The 19,237-nt window shown below is 36.4% G+C and overlaps 1 protein-coding gene and 1 pseudogene across 3 annotated transcripts in view; both read right to left on the reverse strand.

Annotated features, from left to right (window-relative positions):
* The window catches only part of Elp2 (elongator acetyltransferase complex subunit 2), a 41,933-nt gene extending 22,700 nt beyond the window's left edge, over positions 1–19,233 (reverse strand). The window contains exons 1-11 of one of the 3 annotated variants that reach the window (XR_012447061.1): positions 19,038–19,232; positions 16,720–16,798; positions 12,697–12,767; positions 8,512–8,665; positions 8,325–8,402; positions 6,779–6,843; positions 5,959–6,025; positions 5,364–5,501; positions 3,082–3,177; positions 1,295–1,395; positions 965–1,096 (exon numbers count right to left, since the gene is read on the reverse strand). Coding sequence is in view for 2 of the 3 variants with exons in the window: in XM_020174759.2 (XP_020030348.2) it covers positions 965–1,096; positions 1,295–1,395; positions 3,082–3,177; positions 5,364–5,501; positions 5,959–6,025; positions 6,779–6,843; positions 8,325–8,402; positions 8,512–8,665; positions 12,697–12,767; positions 16,720–16,798; positions 19,038–19,175 (1,119 nt within the window). In the remaining variant the exon portion in view is untranslated. Of the gene's footprint in view, positions 1–964; positions 1,097–1,294; positions 1,396–3,081; positions 3,178–5,363; positions 5,502–5,958; positions 6,026–6,778; positions 6,844–8,324; positions 8,403–8,511; positions 8,666–12,696; positions 12,768–16,719; positions 16,799–19,037 lie in introns of all 3 variants that reach the window. The other 2 variants (XM_020174759.2, XM_074069993.1) reach the window with 2 other exon arrangements.
* Positions 8,674–12,680, reverse strand: LOC141422487 (ribosomal biogenesis factor-like; annotated as a pseudogene).
* Positions 19,234–19,237: the final 4 nt, after the last annotated feature.

Genomic DNA, 19,237 nt, shown 5'->3' on the forward strand with positions numbered 1-19,237 from the left:
CATTTAAAAAACAAATTACACTGAACACCTGAGAAGTCAAAGGATAAGCACAAGTACAGTGAGATTCTATCTTCTGGCTTGGGCTCCTCCTAATTCATCTGATGCTTTTTTTCTATGAAGACCCTCAAAGACCAGGTGAGGTACAAAAATAAAATTCATTGTTAAAAATATTTCCTAACTCAATAGTGTCATAGCTTACAATTCATTGGTTTGTTAAATAATGGAAGCAATCTTAAAAGAGCAACTACAAGTGGAGGAGGCAAGAGAAAGAGAAAATTTCCCCATAAATTGAGAAGTCAAAACCTCATGGGTGACACTATTACAAAGCCCACAAACTAAAAGTTATACAAATCCATGAATTTTTATTTCATAAAGGAAGTCCTCAGGTGCACATTAAGAATCTGATGAGTCACATTTCACTCAGTAATTTTATTTCTTTCAAATATTTATTTAATTTTAAATATAAGCCAGGTGTGGTGGTGCATGCCTGTAATCCCAGCACAGGGGAGGCTAAGGCACAAGTTTGAGGCCAGCCTGGACTACATATCAAGACCCTGTCTCAATACCCTCCCCAAAACACAAAAATCAAATTATATAACACTCAAATTCTGATTTTCATACAAAAACTTTTTTTGTTGTTGTTGTTGGTGCTGGTGATCAACCCAGGGCCTTGCACATGCTAGGCAAGTATACTACCATTAAGCTATAGAGTCCAGCTCCACACAAATATTCACTCATTTAAGCCTCAACCACTCCACGCTTTACAAATCTGTACTCTTCTTAGAAAAGTATGAGTTTATTCCTAGTACAAGAACAGTATGTTTCCACAGAGATAAGTGGTATCATTTCAAAATGCCTCTAGTATGTGCTTTGTAGAGTATTATAAGCAAAACACTATTTAGCTAGGGTTTTCTTTAGGAGTCATGCTATTTGATTAGAAATGCTTTAAAAGAGCTTTTCTTACCATGTTAACTGCGTCCTGCTTCCAAAGGTGCAATGCTCCGTGGAAAGCGTGAGCAATGATCATGGAGCCATCTTCATTGAACTGGCAATCGTAAAATCCCAGAGTATTTCCACCCACTTCACCTACTCGAACCTACAACACAGCAGACAGAAAACAATTCTCAACTAAGAGAACCATTTCTCACAATGGAAATGGATCCTAGAGATTAAGTTACAACTCATTTAGTGTATACAAAGAGGGAAAATTTATAGTTCTAGGAATATATATTTGGGAGTTATACATTTAGTTCACAAAGCCCAATTTTCTGTTCCTTAAATAGTCACATTTTACCTGTTCTAACCAAACTCCTGACTCTTCATCTGGAGCCCAGAGAATCATGGTTTTATCCATTGAGGCAGATAACAATCTCATTGGCTGCTGGAGAACACCATCTAAAGAATAAAAGTAATGCCTTTAGGTGATCAACAAACATAACATTTCTAGATTACCAGAAAAAAAAAAAAAACCCAGAGGTACTGTAACAACATTCATGTAACACTGTTAAGTTAACAGCAAAAATCTGCATAATAGTAAAAGACCTACATTAGAAGAACAGATAACAAGTGATATATTCAAACAATGAATATTATAATGTAATAAAAAATAACTACAGCTACATGAGTCAATATAGATAAACTAAAAAGACACTCCAAAAAAGGACAAATACATACTGATAACATTTTAATAACTATAAAATATTATTTATGATGATATAAATAGATAATAAAATACAAATACATGAGAATAATATACACTGAATACGGTTGTCTCCATAGAAAGATGGAATGAAAAGATTCAAAAGAACATATAGAGGTTCTCAATATCTATGCTATCACATATAAATATATATATATATATTATCAGTATTAAAACTGGAAAATGTGGCTATTATCACTCTAATCCTGATTTTTCTTGGAAGTCAGATTAGAAGCTTAGTTTCAGATTGGTGATACGAAACTTTAAAATGAATGATTCCATTCTGATTTTCAGTCTGTTCTGTTGGGGCCTGGTATAAGAGTTTAGTACAAAACAATAGCTTGTCTTATTTTTATTTAACAGTAGAATATGACTTTTAATTATTAGTAAAAATAAGATAAGCTTTACTTCTTTTTTTTCTTTTTGTTTGTTTTTGGTTTTTTGAGACAGGATCTTCACTATGTAGCCCAGTCTACCTCAAACTGGCAATGTCTCTGCCTTCCAAGTGCTGGAATTTCAGGCATGAACCACCATGCCAAGTCCTTTCTTATTTTTAAATTAAGCTTCAGCTGCTAAAATTACACAGCTAGTTGGTTCTATGGGGCAGAGACAGTAAGGCAGTAACCCTTGACACAGAGTAGGTACTGATACCCTTGTTAACTGACAATGAAGGGCTTTGGCTGGGAAAAATGAGGGGCTATGGGTTGGAATGAAAGAAGCCACTAGGCAAAGTATACACTGCATCAAAGTTGGCCTGAAAAGAGAAAACTCTGATGATGATGGTAATAATAAAGAAACTGTGGCAAGTAAGTCATAATGAAAATGAGAGCTGAACGATCACCTGAGTATTAACTGTGGCTATTCTTGTCTTGGGGAAGGGGTTGGGGGAAGAATATGAGGCTATGCCTTGCTTAGCTCTATATGAACACCAGCTTGGGCAGAATAAAACCACCATGCCATACATGGAGGTCAAGAGTAAAAGACAGAAGGGAAAAGAGACTATTACTTTTCCATAAGTAATGTACCTCAGTATTACCAACTTCATATTACCAAGGCTAAAGGTTCTAGTGACATTGGTGTGAAAGTCAATTTTTCTTAAATCCTGCAAAAACTACATAGAAACTTTTAAGAGACAAAGCTAATGAGACTGTGGTAGTTCCAGCAGCATGGCAGGAATCATACTTTGTCACTTAAGAATGCAATTTTCACTGGAACTGAGTGCCAGCACACCAGGAATTACAGGCTTATACTCTGTCAACTTGAAAACATTTTGTATTTGAGACTGCTAATTACATTAAAAAAACTTCCACTTCTGCTTGTCAGCTTAAAAACACCTTGAGATTTAGCTGAAATAAGGGATGTGTGTATGTTCTTCTTCCTACCTCTGTAGAATGAGGGCTGCCAATGAACTGCATTTACCCAGTTTTCATGACCAGCCAGCACAGTCTCCAAGGTAATGGCAAATGTGATTTTAATACCTACAACAAAAGCAACAAAGGTGTTTTTTCCTTAACGCACTTCTAAAAAGAACAATTGCATAACTAAGTCAGTTGTACAATTATGTTAAAAACTTTAGAACAAAACATAATAGTTGAAATTCAGTAAAAAGAACATGCATTCTAAATTTTAGGAATCTCGCTCACTGTACAAAATTAAATGAGAAAAAGTTCTAAAAATAAATTTTTGTGTATATTTTCTCTACCTAATCATAAATAACTACTAAGAAATGTTTTATTTTTTTCAAAATTTTCTAAAATAGCTGCAATGCTGAAATTAAAAAATCAAAACTATACATGACATACATATGTATTGAAACAGCACATGACCGATTTTTATATTTTTATCAGTTAAAAAAATAGGACTGGGTATAGCTCAGTGGTACACTGAGAGGCCCTGGGTTCATTCTGTAGCCCTCAATCATAAGTAAATCTTAATTAAAAAAAAGTAAAAAGCAGAAATAGACAAGCCAGCCTGTTTTCTCACTTGTTATCAAAATATAATAGCCTAGGCCAGGCACAGTGGCTGAAACCTATAATTCTTGTTACTTGGGAAGTGGAGACTGGGAGGAGCATGGTGCTAGGCCAGTCTGGGTAAAAAGTTCATGAGACCCCATCTCAACCAATAAAAGCTAGGTGTGGAGGTGGTTGCCTGTCATCCCAGAAATGTGGGAAGCATAAGCAGAAGGATCACAGTCCAGGCTGGCCAGGGCATAAATGTGAGCTCCTACATCAAAAATAACCAAAATGGGGGAGAAATGGCCCAAACAATGTATGCACATATGAATAATAATAATAAAAAAATAACCAAAATAAAAAGGACTGGTGGCATGACTCACTTGGTGGAGGACCTGCCTAGCAAGCATGAGACCCTGAGTTCAAACCCGAGTACCACGCCTCTATATATACACTGAGCATTTAAAAAAAATTTTTTTTTCGGTACTGGGGCTTGACCTTCACCTTCAGCCACTCCACCAGCCCTATTTTTTGTGAAAGGTTTTTCAAGATAGGGTCTCATGAACTGTTTGCCCGGGCTGGCTTTGAACCACGATTCTCCTGATCTCTGCCTTCTGAGTAGCTAGGATTACAGGCATGAGCCACCAGAGCCCATTGCATTTTAAAAAATTTAAAACCAGTTGCAGTGGCTCATACCAGAATCCTAGCTACTTGTGAGGTAGAGATCAGTAGTATTGTGGTTCTAGCCCAGGTAAAAAGTTGGTAAGACCCTAATAAGCTAGAAGTGGTGGCGCACATCTATCTTTCCAGCTACACAGGAATCATAAATAGGAGGAACATAGTCCAAGTCAGTTCAGGTATAAATGCAAGACATTATTTAAGTAATAATTAAAGCAAAAAAAGGTTTAAGGGCATGGGAGAGCCTGCCTAGCAAACACAAGCCCCTGAGCTCAAACATTAGTATTGGGGGAAAAAGAAAAAAAAAGTTGAAGACAAATGCAGAAATAAGGTAAACTAAATCGGTATTATGGAACTTAAAAACAAAATAATGAAAGTATAATGAAAAATTTCATTTTGGGGTATATGTTGGTTATATCATAATATGTTGGTTATATCATTTCTTCATTTTCTCTATAGAACACTACTACCAAAATCTCAACTCTAATGAGCTTTAAAATCAAGAAGAGTAATAAAGAACAATATACTTAGATGAGCAACGCTTAATGATGTGTAATAATTTAGGTACAAATCCAAAAATACCTTTCTCAAATACAACATTCCATCAGGATGCACCAAGCAAGAGTACTATTCTAATGCTACCCAGTAAGACGATCAGAATTACATATGCAACTCCAATGTAGGGATTTAGAATTTAGCTTACCTCTTAAGAATATACTCCAACAAAATTATGGATAATTTTACGCCATTCTTTTAGATATTCCTATGTTAAAATGCAAATCTAGTAATACTTCATGATTTATTGAGAAACACTAAACAATTACTTTCAGCAATTTTAAAATAATTTATATTATTTAGGAGAAAAATAAGTCTCAAATATAAAAAATAAATCATCCTCACATAAAAATAAAACCTAAAATATGCATAGTTCAGGTAGGGATCCAACACTTCTTAAAAACTAACCTTCACAGAGACAAATGGATCAGCTAGAAGAACTAATCATTATTGTACTAGATGTTTTCACTGCTACTCACTTTCATTTTGAATGTCAAAAGTATTTTCCTTCAGTCTTATATGATCATCCTGAGTTTCGGAAGATGCTGATTTTATGTACAGTTTCCATATTCTTATCAGGCAATCTTGTGAACAACTTGCTAGGAAAAGATCTCTACCTAATTAAAAAATATTTTATTTTAAAAAGATTATATCCTTAAATTTAGGCATAAGACTTTCTGTTCTATGATATGTATATTTCTAGAGTTGCCCAAAACTTAGTTTCCTTACCCTATGTTCACTTTTAATAACATTGACAAACATACAACAGTGTTAACAAATGTTTATAACAAATGATACAAGTGATACTCTTACAGCTCCTTCACTAAGTTCTTCAAAGAACTTTCCAAGAACATCTGCATTTAGATAAGACAGCTAGTGTGATCTTATAAATACCAATTTGTTTCATCCTCTACCACCCAATTAGAAGGTAACAGAAGGGATAAGTGTCCCCTTTTCTAGCTGGGACAATAAAAAAAATGTAACACATAAAAAATTAAAACAGAAGGGACTACTTCTCTAAAAGTTATAGATCTTGTCCCCATCATGTGTGCTTTAACAAGGCTTCATACTGACCAATGGCTGCCCATTCCACGCCTCTTATCCAATCCTCATGTCCACAGAGAAAAAGAACTTTCTGAAACTAGTAAGATAACAGAAATCATTGGGCTTGATGAAGAATTTAACAGTTTCAGGTATATCAGTAAATTCATTTGGTCTCAACCAATCCTACTGTACCACTTTTACTGAGAACACTTCCTGATCAGGTAAGGATAAAGCACTCATTTGGGAATAAAACATCTCATCATGCAACATCTAAATCATTCACTGAGCAACCCTGAACAGATAATGTATCTGTAGATATCAAATAATTTAAATGTTTACAAGATAAAATGATACATACTGTGGATATAGTATAGAAAAGCTGGATAAATGGACTTTCACAACAATCTTTAATTTTCTTACAGAATGCAAAGAAACAAGTAGCTTCATTATAAGAAAACTGGGTTTATCTACCATTTCTGGAACTTCTCTCCCTTAGTTTAGACACCCAAAGTGGAGATAAAGTTCAGTAGGACAAATAAATATTACTAGTGGGTATATTATACCTCATTACAAATTTTTAAGAACAAAATACTACAACGGCATCTTTCTTCTCTCCTTCCTCCCACCTAGCAACCTACTTTCTAACAACTCTGGTCCTGGTGGCCAAGGCAGCATTTACTTGGTATTCAAAGAGTGCAAGACTATCTAAAAGAGAACTGTCTAAAAAAGATTCTGCTATTGGATTATTTCGGTTTGGATCAGGCCATTCTTAATATTCTATAACCTGGAAGTAGCCTGTATTAAGATATATCACCTAATTCTAGTCTCTTTAAAAAACATCATTAATTACCTGATCATCTTGTTGAATAAATAAGTGAATTCTGCAGTCATCATCACCACATGCTAATACTGGTACTGGGAGGGGAAAAAAGAAGTATCACTGTAAGTACCATAACTATGATCACCTACGTGTATTCCAAACTCTGTGTAAAGCATCCTGACTTCTATTTCTCAACACCACCGAACAAATAGGTTGAAAGTGCTCAATGCATGTTTCTAGGAATAAAATGGGCACACTAAATGTCCTATTTGATGGTTATTTGGCAAATAATAGCTATGAACTAAGCAAGACAGTACTGTTTACGATGGAAGGAGCAGTGAAAGAAGCTCAAAGGCAAGCAGGGTCCCTTCAAGACATCAGCCAGGAGAGCTATAGGAAAAGCCGTTAGCCCAACTGAATAATAAAGAGATACACTGCATCCAACATCACAGTCTCTACACAAAGGTTGAAAGCTGTCATTCTCCCTTCAAGGACTTAACATTTTGTTTGAGAATGAATTCAGTATTAAAATACATGAGCATATAACTAAATATCTACTCAAAAAACTATGAAAAGTGTGAATAAAATTAACTTTAAGAAATGAAAAACAAACTCACATTACCAAAAGACAGCCCCCTGACTCGGGAGCACAACAAGGACTTTTTTCCTAAGCAAACGCCTTGCTACCAAATATGTTTTGCAAAGGTGTTCTCATTTTAAATCAACTTAAAAAACAACACAAAAGAACAACTTATTCACTTGGCTTGAATGTTGATGAGAAGAAATTAAATTTATCTTATGAAAGTAGAATGTTTACAGGTTTTTCTTCCCTGGGAACCCTTGTGCAAAATGAAGGCCAGAGAAGAAAGCAAAGAGCCACAGCACCTGTTACAGAGGACAGAGGGCAAGAAGGCTTGCACTTCCAGGCCCTGCCTCTCTACAGAGGTTTGATCTCCAGTTGGCAAAGGATATGAAGAGAATGACTGGCTTATATTGACCAACCTCTCTGTGGACAATAAAGAAAGGATAATTACAGATGACTTGGATATTTTGAGTGGTCTCAGGCAAACTGTGCTTATGAAGGATATAAAGAAGTTTCATCTTGAAAAAAATGCTTGCATGGTCTATCTTCAGTACTTTTTCAACTTATCTCATCTTCATCTTCTAAAGAATTATGTACTTTCCCCAAATTAGACTTATATACATCCACAATATAGTTAATAATTAGTATCGATCTTGAGTATATATTAAATCATTTAAATTTTCAATAGCTACCAAAATTCCTACTCGTGTCTCTTAAATTTGTGTTCTACACTTAGGTCATTAGAATATTGTAACAAAAGTATGATATCTACACCTCAATTATTTCATGATACTACTGAGATACAGGGCTGGGAATACAGCTCAGTGGTAAAGCATTTGTCTAGCACATTTGAGGCCCTTGGTTCCATCCCCAGCACCAGAGAAGAAACAAAATGCAAACAAACAAAATTCAGGCCTAGCACATATCTTTTAAGTTCTGTTCATATGCAGATGTGCAAACATTGTTTTTTAATGTACTTAGCAAGATACTCACCATCAGTGTTAGGCAAAAAAGATAAACAAACAGCTAGAGTGAATCCATTTCCAAAGTTCAAGGTCTGAATGCATGTTACTAAAAAAAAAAAAAAAAAAAAAATGTTTGGTAGTACTGTCATAGCCTGGATGTCATCAGGGAGATAAGAAAAGTCCATCCTGAGCCCCCACTATGCCTCCAAACCTACCTTCTGAACCGTTTTTAGACCAGAGTCTGACAGTAGAATCTGCAGCTGCAGAAGCTATCAGTGTCTGCGCAGTAGCTGGTGCTCCCCTGTGGTAAACAGCATGCACTGCATAAACAGGTCCTTCGTGGCCTTGCAGAGAGACTGTTTTTAAAAGCTGAATCACAAAGAATGACAAAAGCATTATGATAAAAAAGGAATTATCAGTTTCACTTTTATTCAGCAGGAATCACAGGATTAAAGGTACTGTTAAAATGCTTGACATACACACACCCTCCAAAAAATAATGTCTGACTCATAGGTAGATCCTCTAAGTTGAAGAGAATGAAGTCTAACAGCACATGCACACTCTCTGATAAGAGATCTCACATTTGAGAATTTACTGAGAATAGCATGGTGCAATAAATATTAAAAAGACAAAGAAGGATATTAACCATATCATGTTTATAATAGTGAAAAATCACAATCAATGGATTATTAAAACTGATTAATTATAGTAGACATCCATTGTAGCCAATAAAAAAAGATAATATAGGTAAATATATGCCTATGCTATGGAAAGATGTCCATGACATGGACATTTTTAAAGAATACAGGCCAGCTTTGTGGAATAAGCCTCCTTTTGGATTAGTCTGATATCCCCTCATGAACAGATTCGAGATAAATGCATCACATCAAGAGGCACCAGTCAAATGGTCCAAATTTTACTCATATTAGCCTCATTACCTTTGTAAAGGTAGTATCTGCCATTTTTTTTTTCACTGTCAAGTTAAAATCTTTCTTGGTGATAATATCTGACCATACTTTGGGATTGAGTCTATTCCCCATCAAATGTTTACAAAGTACTTTTAGCATTTACTTTTTTTGTGTTTATAAAACATTTAATTTATTGTTTTTTCAAGAGAATTATTACAACTGAGCCATTAATCTTGTAGCTTCATCAACATTAACTGATTCATTTTCATGATGCTGCTGAGGAATCAGCTCTTTCTGCAGAGGTTCAAGAGAAAGGCCTTTTGAGAAGTGTGCAAGTTCCTTCTGTATGTTTACAAAAGCTTTATTCATTCTGTTAACTTTTTCATCATTTACAATTTTTATCTTCTTAAGATTTGTGGTAACTCATTTTGCTTTGTTTTTAGCCTTAAAGTTTTTTTGACTGGCTATGTGAAATACATTCCGGGACTTCTGCCCTCTTAGTTTGTTCTTGGCCATTGTCAGATCTCAACCCCCGTGTGCAGCACCCCAGGCTCCAAGTGACGCCATCAGCACACACACCTAGCATGTACTCTTGATACTTGCCCAAATCAAGCATGGCAACAAGATAGAAAAATGGAACAGAGATATGGAAATCCCATTTGCTTATCAAGTTATCCACTTGTCATACAACATTCCCTCAAGCATCCTAGCCACAAACAACCTTTTGTGTCTTTTCTTTTTTCAGTGCTGTGGATCAAACCCAGGATCAGGTACATGCTAGGTAAGTGCCCTACCACTGAGCTACACTCTCAGTCCAGATGTATTTTTTTTTAAGAGTTTCTTTCAAATGTGTGAGATTACATCACTTCTTCTGAGAGGTCTCTTCTCTAAGTTCTCAGCTACTGAAATAGGAGTGTTCCTTAATATTTCTTGATTTGTTTTCTCAACTCTTAAGCAGAGCTCTGCCGCCCAAGAAAATAGGTAATACTTATGCCTAAGGGTTCATACACTAACTTCCTTTAATCATTAACCTTTGACATCTTTGAAAAAATATTTTTAAAAGACTCATGTACAGTATAACTTCTTTAATGAATAATGACAGATGTTATATTCCAGAGATACAGGATGATGTTCCTCAGAAAATTAACTCTGCTCAGATTTTGTATAGTTTTTTCCTCTTTTAGTTCTCCATATTTATAAACTTTCTTTACATAAGTCTATATCATTATCCCCTAAAAACTTAAATCTATTGAAAATACTAATTTCGTATGCAGATATGAATAATAAAACAATAAAAAAATGCAAAAAAAATAGTTAAAAAAAAAATACTAATTTCACATCTGTAAGCAGGGTTACAGTTTAGCCATCAGAGAATTTTTAAAAACAAATCAGGTTGACCATCTTAAAAAACAATGCTCACAGTTCAAAGGCCCAAACCTCTCACTGCATCAGTTTAGAATTACTTCCTTTTTTCAGCAATCAAGGTGCACTGAGCACCTATGTGCATAGAAATGCACATGGGAAAGAACTTGTAAAGTGTGGCCCCTTCCCCTGATTCTCTTATTCCCTTCATTCCTCTTTTATGCCTTTCAGTCCCCTTTTCTTATCTTCCCTGTCTGGGCTCGCATGCAATCTCTGTCCCACAAGTCCACTGTCTGCCATTAGATACTTGTTCAGCCTGAATTCTCTCAACTGTCAGGAAGAGCTTGGGGAAGCACTGAGGAAAGTCTTGCAAGTCTCACCTCAATGTCTCAAAAATAAACACTCAAATGCCCCTCTCTGGGCAAGCAAGATTGGTCCAAGCAAGAGCCAAGTTTGTTATAGTCCACCATTTGGTTCTCTAATTCAAGTCCAGGTGGTTCCAAAATCCAACCGCCACAACTGCCCTCTATTTCTGAGAAGTCTGGGCATCAGCGATTCAAATGACATGTCTAAAACTGATTCCACATCTTCCTATTTGCCTATTCTTTCTATAGAAGCACCTTTTTCCAAGGGGCCTAAAACAAAATTTCATGGTTTTTTATTACTCATTCCCCTGCCTGTCAGATTCCCGCTCCTTTGACAATCAATCTGTCAATGCTAAAATCTTTTTTTCCTTTACAAATAGGCCCCATATTCTTTCTTTCATATTTTTTTCCTACTCTGAGATACTGCTATCAGATTAATCTTCTTTTGATTGTTATAATCCTTTGTTTAGAAATCATCACTGATTTCCACATGCCTGCTAATAAAGAACTTTTGTTTTGCTTTTGCAGTGTTGAAGATGGAATCCAGGGACTCAAGCCCTAGACAAGGGTTCTTCCACTTAGTTATATCCCTAGCCCAAGGACCAACGTTTTTGTTTTGGTTTGGATTTTTTGAGACAGAGTCTTGCTGTCTAGTCCAGACTGGCCTATATTCTTGATCCTCGTGCCTCAACCTCCTGAGTGCTAGGATTATAGGGGGTGAGCCACCACATATGTCCTAAGAACAAACTCTTAAAAGTTAGTATTCAGATTCCCACATGATCTTCTATTCTGTTTCTCTAGTACTACCACCTACAATGTACTGTCTAGCAACATTTCCAAAACTGTGTTCCTCAGGGTTCAAGGGATGCTAAGAGATTTAAGACTGGGGTAAAAAGGTTCAAACATGTAATAAGTTTGGGAATCACCATTTTTTTTTCCTACCTAGAATCATCACTCCTTTTAATTTCTCCCAAAGCAATAACCCTACACTTTAAAACCCAATTCAAAGGCCAACTTTTAAATCTCTTGTGAACTTTCACAGCACAATGGCTGTAGAGCAGCCAGTTAGCACACTTATCACCCTGGAGTCATTTGTTTTTAGTTCTGCAAGTACATGTCATCTTTAAAACTTACCTGTCTTATACGTAGAACTCTACCTCATCTGTCTTCTGTGTGGCAGATGTTCAAATATCTAGTGCACTAAGTTTTTCATTTTTATTCTTTGCTTACTTACCCATTTGCCGATAGAGGCCAATCCATACCATCCATACTACACAATGCATACAACAGCACTGAGAACTATACAGATCCAGGTTCATATGATAGCAGTTGCCACATTAACACAGCAGAATTAATTTTTGCTATCATTGAAAACAGAATAGCTCATGAAAAAAGCTTGAAAATTAATGCAAAATAACAGGAAATTTATAGGTAACAGTAAATTTACCAATAGCATATGAACATGGGAGTAGAAATTATAGAGGGAAGGGTTCGGAGCTTATGAAGTACAGAAGATAAAGCATCTAGGCCAGGTGTGGTGGTGCATACCTATAATCCTAGCACTCAGGAGTCTGAGGCAGGAGGATAGCAAGTTCAAGGATAGTATGAGCTACATAGCAAGATCCTGTCATTAAAAAAAAGATAAAGCATATGGATTACAAATGAGCAAAAATGAAGGAACTTCATAAAAGAAAAATAGAAGAAATGAGGGGAAAAAACTGAGAATAACATAAGTCATTTATTATAATTGTAGGGATCTACCCACCTGATTATTCTCTATTTCCCAGTGAATTACTTGATTGTCAGATCCTCCAGAAACTAACTCAGTAGAAGGAGCTTAAAAAAAATTATATTTAAGTAAACATTTTTATGCATTTCTTTTTTTCTCCACGTATTTTTTCAAATTATCAAAGCTACAGAAAATATGTAAGTATTCTTCTATATCCCTTACCTAGATTTTTACCTAAATTAACATTTGGCCCTGTTTACTCAGTGTCTTGCACTCTCTATATGTATACACACACTTTTTAAAAAAAATTTAAAAGTAAGTTGCTCAAAAGATGAATGAATAAAGAAAATATGATGTGTAGACAGATAGATAGATACAGAGTATTATTCAGCCATAGAGTAAAATCCTGTCATTTGCAAGGAAATGGATGGAACTAGAAAACATATTAAGAGAAATAAACCAGACAGAAAGACAAGTATCAGATGTTTTATTCTGTATGTGGAAACAAACAAACAAAAAAAGAGGTTCTCAAAGTAGAAAGGGGCTGTCAAGGTGACCACAAAGAAGCAGGGAGAGGACAGGAAAAGGGTGGATAGACTCATGTAAGATATGATATATGCATGTATGGAAATACCACAATGAATCTCACTAGTCTGCATGATTAATGTGTTAATCATAAAAAAAGCAAGTTGTAAATATTGTGACCACTGATCCTCAAAGACTTTTCTTTGTGTCTCCTAATAACTGCAACATTTTCCTACATTAGCACAATACAATTATCATATTCAAGAGGTAAAGTGCTTAGGCAAGCATAAAGCCCTGAATTTAAACCCAGTATAGCAAAAAAAAAAAAAAAAAAAAGACCAAACCAATACCACCAAAAAGAAAACCCAATTACCACATTCAAGATTTTTAACATTGCTGGATGTGGCATTGTGCACACCTGTAATCCCAGCTACTCGGGAGACGGAGGCAGAAGGATGGAGAGTTCAAGACCAGGCCCACAAACTTAATGAGACCCTATCTCAAAAACAAAATAAAAACAAAAAAGAGCTGGGGGCATAACTCAGGTGATAAAGTGCTTTCCTAGCAAGTACAGGCCCTGAGTTCAATCCCTAGCATTAAAAAAAAAAAAAAAAAGAGCAGGAGAGAAAGAATTTTAACATGGACATGGTGTTATGTAATACACAATCCATCCCAAACTATTCCAATATTAACTTTCATAACTTTTTTTTCTTTTGGATTCAGAATCTACCTAAGGATCACACATTGCACATTTGGGAAGCACGTTTTTGTAGCCTCTTTTAATCTACAGTAGTTTCCCAGCTCCCTCTTTTCTACAACAACAGTGCAGGCTGGTTGTTTTGCAGAGTGTCCCTCAATGTGGATTTGTCTGATTGTTTCCTCATAATTAGAACTAAACACTGTCAGCAGAACACTTTCAGCAGAAACAGTCTATGAGACATTATAGTCAGCTTCTGCTATCAAGTATATGACTTATTTTTGAGATTAGTGTTACGCTTCAAAATAGCTCATTTGAACATGTGTACTTTTGTGGTGATAACAGAAGAAACAGGAGTTAGTACTAGAAAATAGGGGAAAAATGATATAATTTTGGTTTGGATTTTCAATGTATTTGTTTCTTCTGATCTATGTACCAGATCTTTAGGAGAGGAGCAGCATTATCTAAATTTTCAGCTATAAAACATAAATAAATAAACATCATTATACTCCAACAGCTCCAGCTTCTTGTCCTAACATTGCTGCCAGCCCACTGTGATCTTAAGCTTCAATCTTTTCATGCATTCCAGAAATTAAGCCATTTATCTACATGACTATAAGAATAACAGCAACATACACAAAATGAGGTACATTAAAATCAGGCCAGGCATGATGGTGTACACCTGTAATACCAGCATTTAGGAAACATAGGCAAAAGAATCACAAATTCAAGGCCAGCCTGAGCTACATAGAAAGGCCCTGTCTCAAAAAAAAGCACCTTAAAGCAAAAATAACACAACAAAATCAGACATTTTAAGAGTATAGAATGTTATTGCTAAAATGTTTTATGTCCCTGATTCATTGGTTAGGAAGGACATCTTAATTATCTGGTGACAGAGCCCTATTCTTAGAGGAAACCAATCATAATAATGACAGACTACAGTGATACATACGTAATTCATTTTATGTAACCTTACTTTTAAAGAGAAAGCTAAAATACACAAGTCCCAATTAATATTTTATAACAAATTCCTATACTGGGTCAACCAGTCTTTGATGTCATGTGGTAGCAATTAAATTAATTATAATTGTGTTTTGACATCACATTAGTAGCCATCCTTTGTATTATTTAATGGCTTTTAGTGACCTAATACAAATCTGCTTTGCCAAATTGAAATATGTGTTTATTAAACTATTTTTAACACCACAAATAAAAATCATAGCAAAGTCTCATTAATTCAAGAAATTCTGCATTTGTGCCTGGATCAAAATGCTTTCTATAAATGCTTATGGAATGAAAATAAACTTCAGTGGTCTGTAACAATACTACAGTGGTCATATTGAGAAAATTCCATTGGATTTTGGAAGCACCATTTAAAAACAACCAGTATATTAATTAAAAATTCCAGAGTCAGAGAATCTTAGATATGGAAGAGAAGTAATCTATAGTAGTCCAGCAATTTTCAGTACTCTTGGTCTCAAGACTACTTCACCGTGTTAAAATTTCTCAGGACCATAGGTACTAATATTATAGTACCCTATTATATAGGGGTCATAGGTACTAATATTAACCATATTAAAAATTAAAACAGAGAAATTTGAGCCAGGCATCGGTGGCTCACACCTGTAATCCTAGCTACTCAGGAGGAAGAGATCAGGAGGATCTCGGTTTGAAGCCAGCCTGGGCAAATATTTCATAAACACGTCACAAAAATAGGGCTAGTGAAGTGTCTCAAGGTGAAGGCCCTGAGTTCAAGTCCCAGTACTACAAAAAAAAAAAAACCTGAGAAATTTGAACAATGCTTGTTTAATAGTTCACTTAAAAATAAATGAAGATAACTGTAAGTTAACACAAATTTTCATGGAGATGGGGAATGCCAATGTTTTCAAAACAAAAAATTAATGTAAACAAAAAATATTTTACATTTCCACAAATCTCCTTAATATCTGACTTTAGTAGACTACAGCTGGGTTTTCATATCTACTTCTGTATTTAATTTGTTACAACAACATACATCCTGCAGCTGCTAGCAAACTGTACTTATATACTCACAACAGAATGTGGATGAAAACTGTGACTATTTCTTAGTATTATGAAACTAATTTTGACCTCAGAAGTCTCGTGAACCTCAGAGTCATCTGATCCAGTCCAATCCCTTACTTTTCAGATGGTACTGACAGGTGGAAGCAGAGATGCCTAAAAAAGGAACAGCTTGTCTGTGGAAAAAACATCTAGAAACTGAGTCATCTGAATGGCAGCCTCAGTCCCAAATGGCTTATAGGTTTGCAATTAAAGGCTATGGGCAACGGGGGAATGGGATGTCTTGCCAGTCAAGAGGTGCCTCTACACCCATCCTAACACCCCTACCACTGCTGTAAAGATACAGATTAGATATTTCACTGAACATACCACTCTTCCTCTATTTTCTAACTGCATAACATCAGATAAAGTAATGGTAAATTAAGAGAAGTGATAAAGAAAAAGGACTAACCATACCAGAAAATAATTGAGGGGGTGCCAGTGGGAGAGAAGGAGGGAGGAATGGAGGGTAAACGGAGAGGGTAAAGGAGGACTAGACAAAAGACAATGAATAAGGCTAATGTACTCTGAACACATGTATGAAAATAGAACAATGAAACTTGCTGAAATTGTTCTAAGGTGGGGGGAGAGGGAGAGGAAGAATGAAGTAGGAAGTGAATCTAATTAAGATACATTATAAGCACATATGTAAATGTCACACTGAAACCTTCCTGTACAACTGATATATGCTAAAAAAATTATTTAAAAAAAAAAAAGAAAATAATTGAGATCAGCTTTAACAATCAGGTAATACTTACAGCCATCCTGTTTACAAATCCAGTGTATGCAATTGACTCGAGCAGTATGTCCATTCAGGTTGGTAACAACCACCCTTTTCTTTAGGGAAGGAAATACCAATTAAATTAGAGTCTATTCTACAAAGGAATTAATAAATTAGTAAAAATAAGACTTCAGAGTTTTTGACATTAATAAAAAGATCAGAATTACATCAACAGAGTTGCATTCCTCAATTCATAAACTTTCAACAGTGGCTTAAGTCATATATCCCTTCTAGATCATTCCTGCCTTTCTTGACACTCAGAATCCTGTGTTATTGAGTTCTCAGACCTTCCTCTGCCCAGTTCTGCTCTCCTTCCCAAAGTGCCCTTATCCCTCTGTCTGGGAGGCTCTCTTCATACTCAATGCTAACCAGCTAGCCTCTTCCTTGTGCACCACAGGCCTCAAGGACTCCTACCACACCTACAGCAATTTTAATTTCATTAACAACAAAAAGTCTTTCAACAGAGAAATTTGTAGTTAAGGTATACAAATTCATGGCTCACTTTCCATGTCATGAGTGATCAGGTGGTAGATCCTTTAGCCTGTATGCAAGATCACAAGGCTACAACTAAAGTCCTTACCTATCAGATCTTTGCAAGGCCTACAAACCCACAAACTGCTGCTTTCACCAAATCACCCCACACTTAAGCATCCTTACCTCACTCACTGAAGATTTTAATTATATGAATTTTCTTTATAGCCTTTTTTCTATTGTTAACAGCATTGACTTCATGTCTACTTCTATGCCAACCAGAATTCTCATGGGGTGGGGGGGACAGACAACATAGAGACAAATGTGCATAAAGCAGTATTTCAAACATGGGTTATTTGAGGTTGGAAACAATTTACTGTAATTCATTGTCTCTCCCACTAGACTGAGAATTCCTTAATAGGAAGGACTAATCTTATCTTTGTAACATCATTACTCAGCCTAGGGCTAGCCCAGAAAGGGTCCTCAAATAGATGATGAATGAGCATTATTCCCCAAACTGTATTTTAGCATTTGACATGCTCTTATAGCTAAATTTAATTAAATGCACAACCAGCAAACACATAACAAAGTATTTTTTTTTTTTTGGTGGGACTGGGGTTTGAACTCAGGACTTCATACTTGCAAAGCAGGTGCTCTACCACCTGAGCCACTCTGCCAGACCGTTTTGTGTTGGGTATTTGAGATAGGGTCTCAGGACTATCTGACTGGGCTGGCCTCCAACAGTGATTCTCCTGATCTCTGCCTCTGGGAGTAGTTAGGATCACAGGCGTGAGCCACTGGTCACTGGTGACTAGGAAGTACTACTACAAAGTACTTCCTAGGCTCGATATGCTTCTTTTTTCGATATGTTAAAAATCTCCTAACATGGACATCAGGTTATTAAAAATGTGGTAAAAGCTGGGCACTGGTGGCTCCCGCCTGTAATCCTGGCAATTTAGGAGGCAGAGATCAGGAGGATCGCGATTTGAAGCCAGCCGGGACAAAGAGTTCTCGAGACTCTATTTCCAAAAACCCTTCACAAAAACAGATAGGGCTGGTGAAGTGGCTCAAGATGAAGGGCCTGAGTTCAAGCCCCAGTACCGAAAAAAAAAAAGTGATGGAAAGCATTGAAGAAATCCATTAAACCTTTGCACAAAGGTGGGCTTCCACCGCTGAGTTGAGGGTTACTGCAAAGTTTATTCTTGGTTTTACAATTCTCTTGCCATTCAAGAATGCATGGAAAATAACAAGAAGCAAAAACCAGAAGACAAGCAAACTCTGGACAGGAAAAAGTGAATTAAAAATTTCATATGAAAATTTCAGTCTGCAAAGGGTGAGGATAATGGGATTTCTAATCATATTAACAAAGCAATGTGAGACCATTTCCTACACTGCACTTTAACTTTCAGTATTTAGACTTTCATACTGAGGTTCTACTGAGATGCAATTATTAACTGCATGATCCTAAATCAACCAGAAGAAATTGGGTCATAATGAACTCTGGGTAGCAAATGGCCCGTTCTTTAAAATGTGCGTTCCACACCTAAAATATTTGAAATATTTCTAACACAAGTTCATTAGCCAACACCGAAGGGAACGGAGATGGCATCTGTGGGATGATGGCTTCAGATTCCGCATCTAAATGTCAATTGGTTTAAACCCTAAACTGATCCTTTCACGGTACTTCAGGTCCTGAGGAAGCGGTTTCAGATAAGATTCTCCTCATTCGGGTTTTAGGACGGAGAGTGGCGAGTCCGGAGCCCATGGAGACTCCCCGCCAGACACCCTCCCTGGGTGGACCCGACCGTGCACGTGGCCTCGTACCTGAGGATCATAGAGAACCACGGAGCAGGATGTGCCAAAGGCCAGAAGTCCTCCGTGCCCAGGACTCCAGCTCAGAGCTCCCCGAACCCGGTTCGGACAGCAGAACACGTGAGAAACCTCAAGCACAGGCGCCACCATGACGCCAGCTGATCGGCTGCCGAGACAGACGTGCGCACTTCCGCCCGGGGAGCGGAACTACT

Source organism: Castor canadensis, chromosome 4 (genome assembly GCF_047511655.1).
Source record: "Castor canadensis chromosome 4, mCasCan1.hap1v2, whole genome shotgun sequence".
NCBI lineage: Eukaryota > Metazoa > Chordata > Mammalia > Rodentia > Castoridae > Castor > Castor canadensis.